General features: G+C 38.0%; 2 protein-coding genes across 3 annotated transcripts; both read right to left on the reverse strand.

Moving 5' to 3' along the window:
- Window positions 1-490: 490 nt before the first annotated feature.
- mfsd8l1 (major facilitator superfamily domain containing 8-like 1) lies at window positions 491-13,027 on the reverse strand. Of its 2 annotated transcripts, none has more exons than XM_074634559.1 (12): window positions 12,815-13,027; window positions 9,522-9,707; window positions 9,322-9,384; window positions 7,553-7,672; window positions 7,146-7,225; window positions 6,721-7,060; window positions 6,522-6,595; window positions 5,526-5,739; window positions 4,845-4,967; window positions 4,598-4,728; window positions 3,422-3,541; window positions 491-2,029 (listed from the first exon to the last, which is right to left on the reverse strand). In XM_074634559.1, exons 1-11 carry the CDS (start codon window positions 12,888-12,890, stop codon window positions 3,461-3,463), a joined length of 1,488 nt encoding a protein of 495 aa, XP_074490660.1. In that variant the 5' UTR covers window positions 12,891-13,027; the 3' UTR covers window positions 491-2,029; window positions 3,422-3,460. The 2 variants fall into 2 exon arrangements, with proteins under 2 accessions (XP_074490660.1, XP_074490661.1); XM_074634560.1 differs by having other exon boundaries at window positions 1,891-2,026.
- Window positions 13,028-16,145: 3,118 nt separating this feature from the next.
- polr2h (RNA polymerase II, I and III subunit H) lies at window positions 16,146-20,801 on the reverse strand. The gene is made up of 6 exons (XM_074634561.1): window positions 20,601-20,801; window positions 19,104-19,195; window positions 18,502-18,585; window positions 17,976-18,069; window positions 16,933-17,016; window positions 16,146-16,399 (listed from the first exon to the last, which is right to left on the reverse strand). The coding sequence occupies exons 2-6, from the start codon at window positions 19,174-19,176 to the stop codon at window positions 16,282-16,284; spliced, it is 453 nt and encodes a 150-aa protein (XP_074490662.1). The 5' UTR covers window positions 19,177-19,195; window positions 20,601-20,801; the 3' UTR covers window positions 16,146-16,281.
- Between the last annotated feature and the right edge of the window lie 179 nt (window positions 20,802-20,980).

The following is a 20,980-nucleotide window of genomic DNA, read 5'->3' on the forward strand; positions in this document are numbered from 1 at the left end:
ATAATGTTTATACCTACATTTTTTATAACAATTATAAGAATATCATGTATTTATTTTATTTAAATGTCGATGATACAATTTTTAAAGAAAATGATTTTTATGTATTTCATCAAAAAAAAAAGAAAAAAATGATTAATTCATACTCTCGAAACAGCATATATTTATCCTTCACACAGCACTCTTTAATGCTGTCATGGGAAGGGGGGAAAAGTTGCTTTAACACTTTAGCTTAAACAGTTTACACTGGCAAAATTGGACAAGTTAAATGTGATAATATGCTCTATATACAGTATGTATCTATATATATGTGTGTGTGTGTGTGTGTGTGTGTGTGTGTGTGTGTGTGTGTGTGTGTGTGTGTGTTCTCTTTGAAACATATTAAATATATTAAACTACTACACATTTTTCTTGTGAACTACAGCATATTTAAATTATATTTTTTAAATGTATTTTACTGTTTCTCGAGAGAATAATGAAACACAAGCCGACGAAGTATGGTGGAAGTTTATCTTTTCTGTGTATAGAAACAAGGAATACAAAAACAGTTAATGTACATGTTAGGAGCCCACAGATGATCTAATAAATACATTTATAATAAATTAGAAATAAATAGTGTCATAGTTCATAACATGTGTTTGTGAATAATAAAACCTGAACAAATTAGCAAGAGGTACAAAACATATTATAAAGCCTTTGGAAAAAACTGTTCTTTGACTGATTGGTGTGTATTTTTTATCTGCAACCTAAAACAACTATAAGAATATTTTTGTGCAACAAAGTTCCCAACAAAGCTGTTTTTTTTTAATGTGTAGATTTGTGCAGTTTGACCTTGTGGAACTATCTGAGCGGCTGAGATCAGACTACAAGCTTTAGGCTCAGAAGTAGACAGGGATATACCTCGATAGGAAGACTAAGAGCGCTCACTAGTGTTGACAATATGTACTACAGCAGCATAAAACAATTAGAAATATGTACTTTCTTAAAGCAGGAACACTTATTTTATCCTTCACCAGCCTTTATGCCTCGAAGATTCATTTGATTTTAATAACCACCTTCAATAAGAGTTTGACAGATATCCATTGTATTTAGTGTTTCCCTGAGAATTTTATTACTGTGAGGTTTCAAATGTCTTTGAAACAGCATGTTTATCACCATGGGATGAGCAACACTTACAACCCACATTAATTCAATTCTGATGTGTTAGTGTTGGTAGTTCTTTTAAACAGCGACCCAACACATTGTTTTAATGGCCACTATGAAAAGATGAATTAACAAAGCACACAATTCAACAGTTAAATTAATAAATACAACTTGCATGGAAAATAAAACATACAGATTTTTTAAAAACATATTTCACTGTGTTCTTCATTATATCCGACGTAGATGGAATGAATGTGAGTAAATAAATTAGATTTTGTCAAGGTTGAATTCCTTCTGACACATCTGCAAAGTAAAACCTTGGTCTAAACTTGAAGTATTTTACTTTGGATGACAATAAAGCCTGCTTTTCTACCTGCCAACAGACTCCTTACACATAATAAATGGTAATTTCATCCACACCGTTCTCTTCAGTCAGCTGATAAATACTTTGAATGCCTGTTTTTCCAGAAGATGGGGTATCAAGTATCATGGCTGAACAGTTCATTTATTCTCCTACAGCTGAAGGACATAGGTCAGAAGAAATCCACAACCATTCGGCACGTTCATCAATAGCAGGATGTGTGATGCACCAGGTGTACTTGGTACGAAGAACACTGCAGAACACAAAAGGATGGAAACGATTTTCATCCAAAGCTTGCGTACACGGCGTCGGCAGGATTCCATATTTCCATGGGAAATGTACATAATACACCAGATCAGAGTGTTTGATCAGCCTCTGCACACAAAGCTCACAAGTCCAAGTCTTAAGTCAGCCCTCATGAGGCGCTGAGGTGTGTGCTGTTGCTGTGTGGTGTGTGTGTTATCACCCTGCATGCTGGTTCCAGTGCAGAAAGTGAAACTGTGGAGGCGCAGGACGGGGAATCTTCTACTGTGCACAGGCAGAAGGGAAAGAAATACAAGATGAGAGGCAGTGAGGTTATAGACAAGGCTGCTATTTACAGTCTCACAAAAGATCGTTTCAGCATGCAAACCAATAACATGGAATATATCAATTTATTATTACGAACAGCAGGATTTAAAATCCTATTTTGATTGTTACTGGCTCATATTATGTATGTATGCATGCAAGAAAAAAATGGTCTTGCATTAACGCAAAGCAGGTCTTATTGTAACATCCGGGCCACACAGCCTGCATGAGCAGCGCGGCTCGGCTGCGTGTCAGCTATGGCTGCTCGATTATGGCAAAAATCACAATTACAATTAATACAAAAATAATTGTCAATTATTTTGGTCAATATTGAGATCACGATTATTAAAACACGATTACCTGTTGACTTTGGAAACATCGTGCATTTAAAAAGAACATTTTGTAGCCTACACTTTAAAGTTAAATGCATCCATCTGGTGCACTTTGAGAGCAAAATAAGAGGCTAGATCTATGTTGTGCTCTAGTAAACAATTTAACTAAAGACACATTGGTTGTATAGATATGAATGGTGATGAAAAAAGTCACACCCACAAAGTATGGTAAAAGAGAAGGGGTCCGTGGTTCAAGACGGCAAAAGCGCACCGCTGTAAAGGAAAGGGGTGCGCTGGATTTATAAAGACAAAACGAGAGCGTCATTGCCAAACGGAATGTGGCACAATAATTGTTTTATGATAATTATCTTGTTTTCATAATCGTTGGAAGCCAAAATTGTAATAGTAATTGAAATTTGGTTAATTGCACAGCCGTAGTGTCAGCCGCGTCTCTTCTAGAGATTCGAGATCTTTCCGTGTGCCGCATGCGGTTCACAGCAAAAATAGACAGGGAAAATGATCTTTTGACAGAATATTGACATCATACCAGCAACATAGTTTTAATGTGTATATTTCTAGAATATGTCAGAGACATGGAAAAAAAAGTTAAAAGGTATTTTTAACTCCACACTTCCTGTTTCCATCTCAAAATAAAAGCCCTCGAGCGTTTTTTTGTGGACAGAATCCCTTCATTTGTTAAGACAATTCTTTTATTCTGAAATTTTTGCAGGCCAATGTTGTGGAAAATGCAGTGATGTGCACGGCTCCATAAATGAAGTGTAAGGTTTTTAATTGTGGATAATTATTATTATTTACAAATGAGCACATGCTTTTTAACCCTTTTCTGTCTAAAATAAATATAAATGACATTATTATGAAATTAAATGGCCATTATAAAAGGCAAACTCTATGTAGAAAGAAACGGCTGGCAGTAGCAGCAGCACACGTTAGTCACAATGAATAAATAAATGTAATGCTATGTCTTCCTTTACTAAATGTATTATATTTGTAAAAAAGCTACCTTCCATATCCACTTGTATTGCTTCGACCATCTGCTGTATTAGGCACAGTTGTCCACGTCATCCACTGGCTCCTCTGGAGCGGGTGCAACCAGCCGGTCGTATGAGACAGCCAGCATCGTCTGTATATTCATTTTAATACGAGAAGGACAAAAAGAGGAGAAACTGTTTAGAAAGGAAGCTCTGAGAGACAAAACAAGTGTAGGATTCGCTTCTAGATTTCTTCTATTGCTTTCATTTTCTCAGATCTCTCTCATTAATAAACTCCTATTACAAATCTAAAAAAAGACATTAGAATAAATATCAGAAAGCCTGATGCCTGAGCAAATAATTGTTGTTCGCTAAAAAGCACTTTTCTTCACTCAGTTGCAAAGTGAATCCTGAAAATTGACAGTTTTAAAGAAACCCTGAACCCCTGCGTCAGAGCTGTCAGTGATGTGGCAGCGTGTCTTTTACAGTGAAAATAATGAAGGACAGAACAGACAGGCCTGTGAAAGGAGCTTCCTGGTGGACCTAATTTAAAAGAAAGAAGTGCAATGTGAACTCCCTTTCACCTGTTTGAAGTGCACAGTCCTCCTCACACAGGCGCACACTAGCTTTAGTCATTTTCTTTCTCAATGACAGTGGAAACATTTGGTTGCTGGGCTGTGGTTTGCCAACGCTTCATTAACAGGCATTAAAAAGCATTTTGTTGTGCTTGTTTGTTCCCGAACACAAGAGGAGCTGCTGGCTATAAGATGTCAACTCGCATCTCCTATTCCGAAATGGAAACCCAGTTTTCTGTGGTTTGTTTGTTTCTTATTTATTCTAATTAGATTCCCACTGCAAAAAACTCATTGCAATTTTTTGCTTGAAACAGAAATGAGACCCACAAATCCCTTTAACCAGTGCTACGTCTTCTGCACATGGACAATGAGGGTAAATCAAAGAGTAATTGCTATTTATTCCTGTAGGAGCGTGGCAAACTACAAAAGTATTCAGTACACAGCCCTAGTGGTTAATAAGGTTCCACTAAATTACAACAATAATGCCACAAGTGGTGGAGAAATAGTCTGTTTTATCCCTCACGTGGCTGCATAAACTGAGAGTTCCCCACTTACAGCCATAATGTCCTTCACTCAACCACAGACATGATGACTTGGACGTAGACACATTCTCTGTTGTTTCCTTTTGCATACCGTAAGCAGAGCCAGCAGCGCCATCATCACCCCCATCATGATGTACAGGTTCTCGGTGAGGCCACCAGCCCACAAGGGGCCCAGGATGGTAGCTAGACCTCCCACTGAGCGACGCACTCCCTGACTGAAACCTACAATACAAGTGAGACACAAAAAAAGACTCAACACACCAAACAACGCGGAGTACAGGACCTACTTTCCAACATGCAGTGTTTTGTCTTCTCCACCAGATGGTGCCGTTTCTCACCTTGTGTTTTCTCTGAGGTAACTTTGGAGAAGAGGGAAACCTGAGCCACGGCTACAAATGGCAAACCCAGAACCTGCAGAAACACCCCGATGATGAACTCAGTCAGCGGCCACGGGTAAGGACCTACAGAAAACACCAAAGCTCTGAGTGAATACACATGATACAGCCAAGTTCTAATATGGCATTTTAAATGTTTGATGTTCTATTCTTAGCAAAGTTATTCATATAAATATGTAAACCTTCTTTATCGATCAGGCCTCATCAGTAAATAATGCCCCATTAAACTGACTCTCGTCATTTCTGAAAACCCATTTTATAGACTTGCTTTTATGTGATCCTTTCATTGTCTTTTTATTGCTTTTTTCTTTCTATTTGTATTTATTTGATTGATGTTTTTATTGTTTTTATCCATTGTACTGTTTTATCTGTCTTGCTTTTGTTTGACCTCGCTGTTTAGCTTTTTGTTATATTGCCTTGTATCCTGCTTTTGCTTGCTTTGACTGTCAAAGCACTTTGTAAAACCCTGTTTTTAAAAGGCGCTATATAAATAAAGTTATTATAATTATTATAATTATTATTATTATTGGTGGGAGATCAAGTTCTGTGGCAGCGTCAGTTACAGTTGATGAAGATCTGTGTGCACAATAACAAAAGTGAGAAGTTTCTCCAATGCACTCTGACCTAGCGGGTTAGCCATGAAGATGATGCTCCAGACACCAGCGATGATGCAGATGGCCAGACCGACGGCCAGGATCACCCGCTCAGCGAAACGCTGGCTCAGCCAGCGCACGAACAGAAAGCCAGCGATCACCTCCACACCGCAGAGACAGTACATCACGCTGTTCTCCAGCTCCCCGTAGTTGAAGTACTTCTGGGTCAACGGGGTCACCATAGTCTGGGGAGGGAATGTGTGGACATGTTGGCACATGTTAACAAGTCATTTTGTCTCGAAGTCATGAAAACATGAAGTGAAAATGCCATAATTCCTAATTCCCCAGCATGGTTTCACCTCCGGGTCTGAAAAGTGAAGTCCACTGTGGAACTGCCTTAAACTTGCATTCTTTCTAAGCAGGGTGAGACTCCTCTGGTTGCAAAAAGAAGTCTGATTGTAAACATTGTAAACATGAGTTTATGGTCTCAATCGCTAGTTTCAAGTGTTCTTGAATACAGCATGATGTTCATTTAGTAAATTATGGTCCTATTAAGAGTCAAATAAACCATAGAGCAGGGGATGCTTTAGGGCGTGGCTACCTTGAGATTGACAGGTCGCTACCACGGCGTTGTACAGTCTGGTAGTTGTCCGCATTTTCGTCTTATAACTTTAACAGTGTGTTTTCAGTTAATGAAAGTTAACTGTAACATTTTGGTCGCCTAAAAGCAAGGCCAAATACTAAGATGGCGGCGGCCAAAATGCCAAACTCAAGGCTTCAAAACGGCAGTCCACAAACCAATGGGTGACGTCATGGTGACTACGTCACTTCTTAAATATACAGTCTATAGGTTTCACTTGTTTCTGAATTATTTAGAAACAAGCATCAATATATTGACGGCAGGCAGATTACTCCACTAGTTTCCGGAAAGTGATCCCTAACTAAAAAAAATATAAAGAGAACTTGGGTTTTTATTAAATCATCTAATATCTATATGTATGTTTCTGTCTGTGTGTCTTTACTGCACCTCCAGCACTGTCTGATTGAAGAGGGTGATGAACTGAGAAGCCAGCAGCACGACCACTTCTTCTCTCAGGAACTCTACAGAGGGACAGTCAGAGACAATACTTTTAAGACCTTAAATTGAGAGAATGTGTGCTTACAGCTTTTCCCAGAGTTTTTATGGACCCCAGATTGGTATTGACACATTGTCCAGTACCACTCACCTCGGGATAGGCTGAAATTCTTAAAGGGGGCGGGGGACTCTGGTGGCACGGGAGAGAGAGGTGGAGAGATGTGATTCAGCGTGTTATTTGAGGCAGCAGCGACGTCACATCCGGGCGGGTTGGATGTCACAACCGAGCCGTAGGACCCCCCCAGCTCCTCGGGCCCCATCAGCGGCTTCTCCTCGTCATCATCGTCTTCCACGAGCCCTGGCTCATCCTCCACCTCTCTGCTCTCGCTTCGCAAACTCTCCTTGGCCTTCTCCTTCTCTAGAGGCGGTAGGTCCCAGTACATGAAGACCACCGCCACTTGAATGAGAGTCCACAGCAGGCACATGAACAACTGCAGGAGAAGAGTTACAACTTTTTTCTTTGAGGTGGGCAAAGAATGAGTTGCAAAGTTGAAACAACTTATTGCGGACACTTACCCCTGGTGCGGTATATTTATTGACCACAAAAGGACCCAATTGGAAATCACACAGCCTCAGGAAGATGTTAAATGCTGGACCTGTGTCAAACACAAAGTTATCTTATGTCACCCCCAAATCTTTGCAAATCATTTTACATAATCTTGGTAAGGAGCAAATTAACCTAAAAGCAACTAAAATCACACAAGCTATTTGTTCCATTCATCATGTGTTACTGCCCGTGCACTATGTTTGATTTTGCGTGTGAGCTCTAAGCATTCATTGTGTGAAATGTATTAGGAAGCTAGATGGTCAGTAATCTCTACCCACTCAAATCACCATCTGATTTTCTGTGTAAAGAATACAAAACTCAAATGATCAGCAGGCAGCTTTTAGAATTTGCCATCAGAAAGCAGCGGAGCACTGACCAATCAGAAGGCCAGCTTGTCTACATGCCATAACAGCAGCGAATACAGTGGCACGGTCCTCCGGGGCAGTGCTCCTGGTCAGGAAGCCGAAGATAGATGAGCCAGCACCTGTGCCAATGCCTGAGGAAAATACACATTTCATAAGTTAATTACAGCACTGAAACATTGAGGTTGAAACCTGGAGATCTGTTGTATTATGTCATATAACTTATTATCATAGTCCTAAAATACACGGCATCAGAGTTAAAGTGATATACCGTATCACCGCAGGTAAATGTTTCAAAACATCATCAATGAGCTGCAATTTGGGGGATTTGTGTCTGCTATTGGGCGCTCTTACAAATTTGGAGAAAACTGTACCTCAGTGTTTTCAAGTTGTTGGATACTTTTAGCTGGTCAACCACACATTCTATTAATTATAATTCAGCATTTTTGGGTTAAACATGTATCGTATTTAAAAGATACTGATTACTGTTACAAGCCTCAAACGACGATGCAACGTTTTATGTACAAGCTCCAATTTACATCTTAAAGGGGACATATTATAAAAAAGTGAGATTTTCATGTTTTTTTTATTATAAAGCAGAATTAAGTCCTATATCATTACTGTGAAAGTATCGAAACGCTTAATCCACAGGGAAATACACACAGCCCGTATTCAGAAACTCTGCATTTGAAACAAGCTTTCAGGATTTCTGTCCATTTGTGATGTCACAAATATACAATATTTAGACCCTTGACACAGTTCTAAACATAAACATTCTAAATGTGTTCCAGTTTATTGCTGGTTGCAGCGTATGTGAATGACATCAACTGACAGGAAGTACACATGGACCCAAGCTGTTGCATAGCAACACAATCCTGTTGCAATTCCGTCGAAATGAGGGTGAATACAGGCATATTCGAAAATGAACATAATATGGGACCTTTAACATAATGATCCTGCCAAGCTATACTGATATGACAGATGTATTCTACTACTTCCTACTCTATCCGACTTTTTCAGTCCCGATACCGATACCTGGGTTTTGGGTATCAGCCGATACCAAGTACTGATCCGATACCAGATTTTAATTAATTAGCTGTACGCCTCACTGTGTGGAAGTAACTGGGATCATTCTTCTATGTGTCAGGCAACATCAGGCTGGATTTAAAGGTCCCATATCACACTCATTTTCAGGATCATACTTGTATTTTCTGTTTCTACTAGAACATGTTTACATGCTGTAATGTACAAAAAAACTTTATTTTCCTCATACTGTCTGTCTGAATATGCCTGTATTTAAAGCTGTCTGAAACGCTCCGTTTTGACGCATGTGTAATTACACCATTACACAAGTGTAACGTGGAGTATATATTGTACAGTTGTGACATCACAAAGTTATGGAAATTCCGACAGTTTGTTTCAAAGGCACAGTTTCTGAATATGGACTGTGTGTATTTCTCCATGGATGGAGCGTTTTGATACTTTCACAGTATTTATATAGCACCTTGACCTGCTTTATGGTAAAACAAAAATTCAAGTGTAAACCTTTTTAATGCAGCGACAAATTGGTCCAAACTTAAACAGGAATTAAAATTCCAGTATATAATATATATAGTATATAAACATAGAATTGAAATGAATAGATTGGCCTGATCGGGTATCGATCCAGCTATTTGAGTCATCGGCCCGATATCCACTATCAGTATCGGTGCATCTCTAATTCTACTGTCTTGCCACCTGCCAAATGACTAATAAGTCACAGTGTCACTTTGTACGGACTCACCTGCCACCAGTCTGCTTGACAGTAACAGCCACTTGGAGTAGCCCATAAAGTACATGAAGTTACCTGGAGGAGTAGAAAAATAAAGTGAGCCATATATCTTAATAACAAACAGAATATATTGTATTAAGTTTGTGTTTTTTTAAATGAGAATACAGTTTCAAGGCAGTCGTGGTGGAAACACAAAACATGAGCGGACTCACCAATTATCTCAAAACAATTGGCAAACAAGATGATCTTCTTGGTGGTCCGCGTTCTGTCGGACCAGAGGCCGAACAGCGGTCCTGACAGGAGGCCGCTCAGGCTGAACGCCGACAGGGCATAACCCAAAAAGTAAGGCGGTGCATCCAAAGTCTGCAAATACCTCCATATTGTGGGCAATATTACAGCTGGGGGAGACAGGAAGCAGAATTAGTTATTATCTGTCTTCTGAAGTTTAGTGTCTTATTTTGAAAACAGATAAATGTCTACACAGCACAACCTCCACTGCCTAACTCAGTAAGTCATAAGCCCTATGTTGACCAATATACTGTAGCTCTGTTGGGCTGCATCCACACATGACATCTCATAAATTAGTTTATTGCAACCCTGTGACTCTCCTGAGCCCTACAGTGACCTTTATCAGAGGCTGAGTTGGTGATAAGACGGTGAAACAAGATTAAATAATGTCTGGAGGTTTTAATTCTAGGTGCAACTTTAAATATGTTCCATGTGTGCTAGTAATGTCAACAGAGTGGCACAGTAGCTCTTTCTCCATGTCAATGCCTCCAGCCTTATTATCATATAGACAAAGGATAGTGGTGATCCATTACAATCCCAATTCAAGACACACAATAAAGCTGCTCTCAGGGACATTCAAGAGAGGAAATGAAACTTTCATCAACTGGAGGAATGTGTCATCCTTACCCACAAGATGAGGAAATCATTGTCATGAGCTTGTTTTGTCTTTGTGTGTTTTAGTCTTGTGCTGTTTGTTCTTGAATTATCATTATTGTAATGAATTATAATTTTGTTTTGACCCCAGGCAGAATAGCTGCTGCAATGCTGTAGCTAATGAGGATCCTAATAACCCAAACTAAATCCTGATGGAGACATTTCTTTGTGATAAATCAGCTTTTAGGATATTATACCTACAGTGAGTGACCATGGAAAAAAACAAAACATGTTCACTGTAATGAAATCTAACACAACAAGAGGGGGGTTGATATAACTCTTTTGAAGGAGTGTAGTTAGAGGTGTTTTTCCATTGGATTGCATTATAATGATGTTAATGTTTAATGGGCTTAAACACTGAGCTAACCTCAGCCAGATTCAAGTTAAATATGGACTGGACTGCAGCTTGATTGAGGTGAGAACATCGAGGTCCTTGGGTACTGTTTGGGTTATATTTATAACAACCTGAGCAAGATATGCTATTCTTCAATTGCACATTAATTCCACCGTGTTTCTCTTTGAGGCAGATTCTGGTAATTATTAAACTTTTAGTCAATAAATAAGTAACTTGCATTGTGGAGATGACTTTGAAACAGACAATGTAGCCAGATTAAGATAACTAACACAACAATGGAACACTTCAATGAAGTTACTGATCCACTCCTATCCTTTTGTATAACTATACTCATGAATACAGTCCTGGCCAAAATGTTCTTTCCCTGATTGGCTCATATAATGATTGCGTAAAAGTGTAGAGTTTGTTTTGTGTCTTTATTATGTAAGCAAACAGAATAGTTTTTTTGGAGCAAAACTATCGACATGCAATCAAACAAATATTTTATTGCAAGTAAAATAAATTTGAGATTAAAAATGTATTAATGCAATTCCACAAGTTTCGTGTGCAAATTCAAAAGTTTTGCTTGCTGTCGAGCTGAATCTCGTGGGCAAGCGGAACACTGAAAGATGTAAGACACGTCTCTATTGGCCAGTCGCTATCGGAATGACAGCTGTTCAACAGCAACGTCCACTGTTAGTAGATGAGAGAGGGAGTTCTGAAGTCCATGGAGAAGATAAAGCGGGAACGGAAAATACAGAAAATGAATACACTTAATTAATTAATTATACATAACTTCCGTCTTAGTAATTGCAAGAATGTTGTGTTTGAATGATAGACTGTATATAAGAAGTGGACGTAGTTACTGTGACGTCACCCATTGGTTTGCAGACTTTGTCGCCATGTTGTTTTTTTGCAACCAGAAGTGACACAAGAGGGTGGAGCAAAGTACAAACGAACGCAGAATAAGACCAAAAATGTTACAATTAACTTTCATGAACTGAATGACACTGTGAAAGGGTTAAAGTTGTAAGACGAAAACACGGACTACTCTCAGACCAGACAACGCTGTGGTAGCGATCTGTCAATCACAAGGTAGCCACGCCCTAAAGCATCCCCTGCTTTATGGTCTATCTGACTCTAAATGGGACCATAATTTACTAAATTAACATCAAGACTTGAAACTAGCGATTGAGACCATAAACTCATGTTTACAATGTTTACTGAGGTAATAAATCAAGTGAGAAGTAGGCTCATTTTCTCATAGACTTCTATACAATCAGACTTCTTTTTGCAACCAGAGGAGTCGCCCCCTGCTGGCTGTTAGGAAGAATGCAAGTTTAAGGCACTTCTGCATTGGCTTCACTTTTCAGACCCCAGAGACTGCCCACTGGTTTCAACTGGTTGCATGTAGATGTAGCTTTTATTTAACGATCTGTGACATTGTAATGGGTTAAATAAAACACATGGTTTTGTCAGCCTGTAGCTGCTGGCTCACCTCAATTAGCCAGTCACTCATACGTCATAGGTATTATTACATGCACAGGCTGCCTATTAGCCTGCATGACGTTGTGTATGTAGCTATTAAAAGGACTATTTGTGTTCGAACGATCGAATGTTGGTTTACGTAATATACAGTGGATGTTGCCAAGTTGTCTATCCAATCGAGACTGGCCAATAGAGACCCGTCTTGCATCTTTCAGTGAGGTTCATGAGGTTCAGCTCAACAGCAAACAAAACTTTTGGATTCACAAACAAAATGTTGGGATTTGTATTAATACATTTTTAATACAATTTTATTTTACTTGCAATAAAACATTTTTTGATTGCAGTTTCGTTAGTTTTGCTCTTTAATCTATTTTTTTATTATTATTATTATTACAGTGTGGAAAGTTTCGCTCTCAAATTGATTGGATAATAGACACAGTACTAACTCCATATAAAACATCTCCTCAGAAGAAATGCAAACACAACTTATCAAACCACAATATCCAGTAGGTACAGTATGTTCCACCAAAATTCATAGGTATGTATGAAGAGTAAAAAATCACTGTACATGGCACTATAACCACCAACCTATAGCCTATAGTTATGACTAATGTAATTACTATTATAACAAGAATAGCTTGACATACATATAATGACATACTGCATGTTTTCTTCACAGTCACAGAAATAGAACCATGTAGGTGTTTAAAGGGAACATGATGAATTAAAAATAGATCTTACCATACTCCACACCGCTCAGAAGAAATATGAGCCCGATGGTGAAGAATGTCAGCTTCCTTTTCCGTCGGTGATCCATCGTGTTTGGCTGCTAAAAGTCACTTTACATGCAGATCCATGTTCATTCTCTACTAAACACCACAGTGGACATAATCCTGAGTGCGCTGCTTCCAATTAGAGCTGAACGCATGAAGGGACATCATACCAAGTGTGTCTGTGGCCAGGTTTAGAAATACTTTAAATAGGAGTGTGCGTATTGTTCCTCATATCTCTACCGTGACTGTAGCCAACTGCGCTGCTCTGAGGTGCGGTAAACACCCTGAACAGGTGAAGCTAGAAGCACCAGTCCCGACGTGCAAACATTGCACAAGACAGACGTCCCCGGCTGGGATGCTCCTGCGCACTATAATCCGCCCTGACGTCACTTCCGGCGGACTAGTCCCCAAACACCTCCTCTCCTCTCCCCCTACCATGGATGTATAGATTTAATCTATAGGTTTAATACACAAGTGTCAGATACATTTGATGCATGACTATTTAAAGATAACATAAATTGACAAAATAAAAGCGCACTGTGATGAATATTTTTGAGTATAATTTGAATTTCACAGCAAAATGATTAGAAATCACAGAATGTCTAGAAAGGAAATTCTAAAAATCGAATAAACTATGATAAGTTTTGGAAAATGTTCGGCAATGTCGTAAAGTAATCCTAAATTGTAGTAATTTTATCTTATTTTTTTAACTTTTTTTCCTTGTTTTGTTTTGTGTTCTGTATGTTTTGTTTTGTTTTGATTTTTTTTAATCCTATAATCTTTTCTTTGTTTTTATTCCTGTGATTACTTTCTTTATTTCTTTAGTTTTTCTAATTTATTGTCAATTTTACTTTTCACTATAAAATATATAAACAATGTAGGGATGATATCAGTATGAACATCATATGTAAGCAAATATAAATTTATGTTAACTCCTGCAATAAAGTGCATACTGTATACATAAACAAAAGTTGTAGTAATTATTTTATTTTTTAACATTTGTTTCTTGTTTTGTTTTGTGTTCTGTGGGTTTTGTTTTGATTTTTTGTATCCTATAATCTTTTACTTGATTTTATTCCTGTTATTATTTTCTTTATTTCTTTAGTTTTTTTCTCATTTATTATCATTTTTACTTTTCACTATAAAATATATAAACATTGTAGGGATGATATCAGTTTGAACATCATGTGTAAGCAAATGTCAATTTATGTTAACTCCTGCAATAAAGTACATACTGTATACATTAAAACAAGTTGAAGTAATTGTGATTTTTTTCCTGTTTTGTTTTGTCTTCTGTGTGTTTGTTTTCCTTGTTTTTATTCCTGTTATTACCTTTATTTTTTTTCCCTCATTTATTCTCATTTTTACTTTTCACTATAAAATATATAAACATTTTAGGGATGATATCAGTACAAACACCATCATATGTAAGCAAATGTAAATGTATGTTAACTCCTGCAATAAAGTGCATACTGTATACACTAAAAAAAGTTGTAGTAATTATTATTATTATTATTATTATTATAAACCGAACTGAAGATGTTACACTGAAAAACCTCAAAATATGAAGCTTAGAAAAGAAGCTGAAATCCATAATAGGAAATCTTGCAGTAGCATAATATGACAAAGGAGAACAAAGCCTGGCACAACCAGGAGTCAACTAATGTGCAGACTCTGTTATACTATGTCTTCTGTAGGTTTCAGTTGGACTTTGTCACTTCTGTCGTCCAGGCTAAACCATCACTGTCACAATCTGAACTTGATTTGCATTCAGTGTTTAATTAGACCAGCTGACACCAGTGGGAAAACAATTTAGCATGATGACTTACTTAATGGTTGGCATGTGAGCAAATAACCCACAGTATCTACTGTTGATTATGGTGTGTCAGAGGCACAAACACTAATCAGTGTGGGTCCCATGATGGTGAAAATGCTGTTTCGGACACTTCTCCACCCTGACAACAGCGTTCTGGTGAAAAACACTGAATATTTTTACGTGTTTGGACAGAAAATGTGTTACATTAAGTTACTGATCAACAGCACAAATTCTGCTACAGTATAGAGTAGAACATTCAAATCCAGTATTTGCAAGAGCAAGTCCACGATATTCCTACAACAACTCGGTATGGTACTCTTTCTTAAACATACAGCATTGCTGTTCTTAAGGCTACACGCTTATTCTACACTGCAGCATCACTACATTCAAATAAGGCTTCCATGCACATATCAGGAGTTGGTGTGAGTCATTTGCAGTGTTCCTCCCCATCCTGTGACATCCATTAGCGCTGACATTGAGATGCCTGTGTTGCACACAAAAGCTGCCCTCTTCACTCTTAATTCAATCTTCTGTCTCCTGAGTGTCCACGTTTTAGTTAGCCCAAGCAAATATAGGACCATCCCATCTGTGAGCTGGTAGAAAAGTATTTTAACTTCCTGAAATATTTGCCAGAGGATCTAGTCAACATCTCAACTTTCAATGTTTTACTTACTAGTTAATCTGGGGATTGTTGGTGTATATAAAAGGAGAAAATAGCAGCACTGAAGGCCAAATAAAGTTGCAGCTACTCGCTCAACAATATACATAATCATCTTTGAATACTGACATCGAAGCAGATTTTAATTGCAAACCTTTTTTTTTTTTTTTTACTTTTGATGCAAGCTGGTTCCAGTTACTCTGAACCGACCGACCGTCCTCACTGTGAACAGTTTTCATGGGAACTATAAATACAGTACTACCTATAATCACTTAACTGGGACTCAGTTTCTGGAAAGAGTTGTTGCAGACTGTTCTGTTGTTTTTAAAGATGGGTGCAGTCAATCTAAATACTTCTGGATTAGACATCTACCAGACATGTTAGTACTTCATTCACTGTTTGTGGGAATGATTGCATTAATTCATGTTTAGAATCAATATTAAATACAGTCTTTGGCCCAGTTGGAACCAGCTTCTTAATGAAATCCTTCTCCCTCCTGTCCTCTTCACTATAGCAGTTTGCCTGCAGTCCAAATATTGAGAAACAGTGTTACAAAATAAAACCTAATTCAACATGTTTGCAAGAGCCCCTGAGCAGTTGCCACAGTATATGGTTGGTTGAAAAGAATAAAAGATAAGAAAAGTGATTTAAAAAAGGGGACTGACAATCTAAGAATCGTTTTGTATAAAAGAAATCTTTATTTACAGTTTGCCAGCAGATGGAGGTTGCAGCAGTTCTCAAGTGTCACAGTCTTTAATGTGTAGTCCATCTCCTTGGAGGAAACATTTTGAAACTACAAAAGTAAAAAACTAAATATGATTTTTTTTCAGCCTCCAAGTGTTCTGTCTGTTGGATGATGGTCTCGGCTCCAGACGTGAGAATGTTTTCAGTGTGCAGTTCATCATGACTTTAAAGTTGGCTGTGGCAGTGGAAGAACCAGGGTATGAGGGCGAGCAGAGTTTTAGAAGGCCAGTTTCTTCATGAGGAGGTAAACCCTGGCGTCCACCTCGAAGCCGTGAAGGTTGTTGGCATCTCCTTGCAGCCTCATGAGGAGGCCGCCGTAAGACACGTAGGCAGAGCTGAGGGAAGAAAGGAACTAGATTAAAGCTAACAAATGAGAGTTTCCAACTATTGTACAAACTGATAAAAATGTCATCATCATTATCTCTCTTTCTCTCACACACACACAGACTTTTGTTGGGCAAGTTAATTATTTTCCATAAATGCATTACACAACTGATGGTGATAATTTGCAGAAAATATTGTACTGATGATAATCCACTTACAAGCCACCTAGAGTGTATTCTTCTTGTAACAGTTACTAGATTTTATTATAGGAACATTTTGGCTGAAAATGTGAGCAATTTACATGAAAATAAATGTACAAAATATTATTAAAATTGCGAAAATGTAAAAAAAATAAAAATTGTTGAATTTTAAATTAAATGTTTCTGTTGTAACTTCAATATGCTATTGTGTCAATTACTGTACTAATAATGTATCAATAACAACTGTAATGCTACTTGTTTATGCTAACTGTATATTTGGCTAAATTATATTAACATATATAAGTCGAGGCTGAGCAATATTAAAATGAGTAACAATCACTTACAGGCGTGTGGCTGCTTCTGTTGAAGTCTCATCGCCCTCAATCTTGTAAACCTTCCCATACATCACATAATCAAACTGGTCCGCTCTAGAAATGGAAACAAAGTCAAACGAGAGCACAAATTTAAAACGGGCAAAAAAATACTGCATAGCACCGGAGACAGTCTCACGATAAATGTTCACACAAATGCTATTAGATCCTTTAAAGGGACTGTTTGTATCTTCTTACACGTATAAATCATTGCGGGTCGGTGTCCCATGCGCGTTCGCGTGTGGCTACGCTGGTCAGACTCAGACTCCAACACAAACTACACGGAAGCACCAAAACCGCAAAGTTCTATCTAGTGAAGCCCGTCTGTTAAACAGTGTTGGCCGAGGTCGAGGACGCGGGAGAGACCGTAGCTTTGGTCTCCAGGGCCGGAGTCTCTGCTGTACTCTGCTCCTCTGCCTGCTGCCTTCACTCAGCTCGCTCCACCTCACGTGCATGCGCGCACACTACACACTGCAGAAGAGTTAGTTTAGCTCTGAGTATCTAGTGAATCGTCTAGTGGACGTTTGTGCAGAAATAATGCTGCAGCTCCTCCAGACCAACAAAGGTTTCCCGTGTCTTGTGAAGTGACGGAGCTCCGCAACGAGTTACGTTATCGTCTCCGACCGGGTGCCAGTGTCTTCCCTGTTTCCTCCAGCCGCGGTCGGGAGGCTGAAGCAGGAAAAGCCAACACTAGGATCAGCATTGATTCATGGAGACCTTTGTCTGGTCAGCTAACATTACTGCCAAGCAGGTGAAATATAGAGTGATACTGTGGTTTTAGCTGACGTGTGTCACCTCACTGTTTTGACGGATGCTCGCTCATATTCACGTAGCGCGTGCACACAGGCGAGCGCGAGCAACAGGGCACTGACTTTCGTTGACTTAACGGCCACAGGTGTCGTTGTTACAACCAATTTCTGATTCTTACAAACAGTCCCTTTAAAAAAAAAAAATCCACCAAATAGCATGTATTGGTAATGCTACAGGCATCAATATAGGAAAATCAAATGTTTTACCTAGATGGCCGGTCATCCTGAGGATTGTACTCTCCGTCATCAGGCGTTCCGTCTTCATATAACGTGCTGGCAATAACCAGTCTGAATTTGTCACCTTAATGAATTGGACACATGTGAACAAAGTGAGTTTATATTGTGCGCTTATACACCCTGGCCTGGATTAGTAATGAGTTTTTAATGCATGGTGCTCACATATAGAGGGCATATGGGAATATTTAGCTCTTCAGCTCTGCACGGCTCACTTAAATGTAAGCCAGAGCTTGGTCAACAAAAGTCAAATAGTCATCAAGTGAGTGTACCCAAACAATTACGTGACCACCTTGTCAAAACGTAGAATGATTGCTTTACATTTAAAACGTGCAAATTTACTCTGATTACATTATGGAAAGATAACAAATTTGTTCTGATCAGACTGTAAACAAGCTGAATTTAGAATATGATTGTGTTAGACAAAAACAACCATTAAATGACTTCCAAACTTTAACTTAAAACAAATGTACACAAAGACAAAAAGATTGCTCCTTACCTAGATCAACAGGATAGATCTGAATGTTCACATCCAAAATGAGGTCCATCTTAAAAGATTCACTTTCACAATGTAGACGAGATACTGTAGAAACAAAATCAGTAGAGTTTGGACTAGTATCTTTGCAGTTTTAAAGTAAAGGACACCAACTGAAAACCACACTGGACACATGATAGTAACCAAATGTCAATAAAGGTTAATACTTTTTGCAGGTGAAATACATAAACATACACATAACTCAAAACAAAAGAAAGTAGCAAGATCAACAACAAATAAGTAAAGAGTAGATAATTGCAGTTGTATTAATGAATGCCTGTAGGATATATATATATATATATATATATATATATACATATTTATTTATTATTATTATATTATATATATATACATATATATATATATATGTATATATATATATATACACATATTTATTTATTATTATTATATTATATATATACACATATATATATTTATTTATTATTATTATATTTTTTTTAAAGAGAGATTACCAGTAAAATAGTAGAGACCGGAGACTATTGTAATGTATAGTGTTAGAATTTTCCACCTTCTTCAACCTTGTTTTATAATGAGATTTCACACACCTCTGTCAAACTTCTTGCCATCGGGATCGATGTCCTTTACGTCAAAGATATCCTCAAACAGAATTCCAGCCATCTCTGTCCTGGTCTATGAACTTGGAAAAAAAGGGAAAGGATATCATTAATTTTTGTTACGGAAAAAGTTTAAATGTAAGCATCTGACATGTCTAGGAAGTTTTTTTAATTCAATGACAAGTGCTCAGTATGATTTTACAAACATGGTGTCTGCAGGTTTCATACAGTATAAACTTTTTAAAGCCATTTTTGATGCCAGGTAAAATTATGTATTGCTTGTATTATTTGCAACAATATACATATATATATCATAATAAAAGAAAAATACAAATGATAATACTATAGCATCATAAACTGTCATGGTTACCAGTAGAGAAAAGACTCGCCTTAAGCACAGTGACATTCTTCAGTAACAGCATTTATTCTACTAAACCCGAGTTTTTATACAGTCAAATTACCAAATGCAGGGACGTCCACAGTCATTTCACTAGAACAGCAGGCAATGGCCAAACCATGTTACCTCACCCAAAATCTAATGCCTTAAAAAAGACGGTCATTTACCATGCCATCAATAATTGTGGGAATGCTGATTCAGCATTCCCAGTATTGTTCTTCTAAGGTTTATTCAACTTATTCAACTATTTCTTCCGTACGTTTTTTGGCCTTTAACTAGTCCTGCATACTTCCAGCTACAGAAACCGTTCAACTATCAAAATATTCAGCTCTAAGACTGAATGTTATTAGTGTAACACAAATATGATGTTGCATATAGTATGCATGTGATAAATGTAATGTACTTGATTTTGGACCCCAGGAAGACTAGCTGGTGCCATTGGTATCAGCTAATGGGGATCCTTTTTTAAATAAATAAATAAGTAGTTTACAGGTTTGTGTTACACTGATATAAGCAGCACACTAACAAATACACACTCATCAGCAGAGACAGAAAGAGAGATAACAGAAGATCATGTCATTTATGATTGTGTAGTTTATGACTTCAGGGCATTGTGATGCTATAGAAGTTACCAGTCATATCACATTAGAAGATGCTGAAATGCATTTTAGGCTTTATATAGTGAATGTTCAGCTACTTCACAACACTAGCTTTGACTCACACTGATGAAGATGAATCATGAAGATGAAGTAATTCTCACTGTGCAATATCACTTTCCACTTGTGCAATTTTGTTAAGTCTGTTTATTGTCAATACTGTATATACTGCTCCTATCTTTATACTTCCTTCTATTTAAATGGTTCATATTGTTACACTTACACTCTTTTTTTACTGTTAGCTGATGCATCTTGTTTAAACATTTAAACCCAACACTTTGTTGGTTACTAAATAACTCTGAGTTGATCTTAATTGACCTTAAAGTGTGTCAGCCTGGCAGAGCTGAGTTATAGTTCACCATAACTCCAGCAGTGTCTATCTGAGGCTAGCTGTTAGCCTGTTAGCATGTCGTGTACACACTTCCCAAAGCTTACCTCTAATGAGATGAACTTCTTGTATTACACTGTACGCAGAATAACGGAGTAGTCACTGTTTTCCCTCTGTGGTAACACGTGTTTAAAGTGTGTGTTAGGTATCTTATTGGAGTAAAGCTTCATTCATTCCCGGTACTGAGTAGAAACAGGTTGAACCGCCGAGAAGCAATGTGCTCAACCTCTGACACGGAAACTACTTCCGGTTCTTCTTCTTCTTCTTCTTCGGGATTTTCCGGCAGCTGGCATCCTCCGTGTTGCATTGCTGCCCCCTTCTGGTTTGATCCGTCCACTACCTCTACTCTACTCTACTCTACTCTACTCTACTCTACTCTACTCTACTCTACTCTACTACAGTCTATTAATTAATCCAGTGTTGAACC

Source organism: Sebastes fasciatus, chromosome 5, assembly GCF_043250625.1.
Source record: "Sebastes fasciatus isolate fSebFas1 chromosome 5, fSebFas1.pri, whole genome shotgun sequence".
Lineage (NCBI taxonomy): Eukaryota > Metazoa > Chordata > Actinopteri > Perciformes > Sebastidae > Sebastes > Sebastes fasciatus.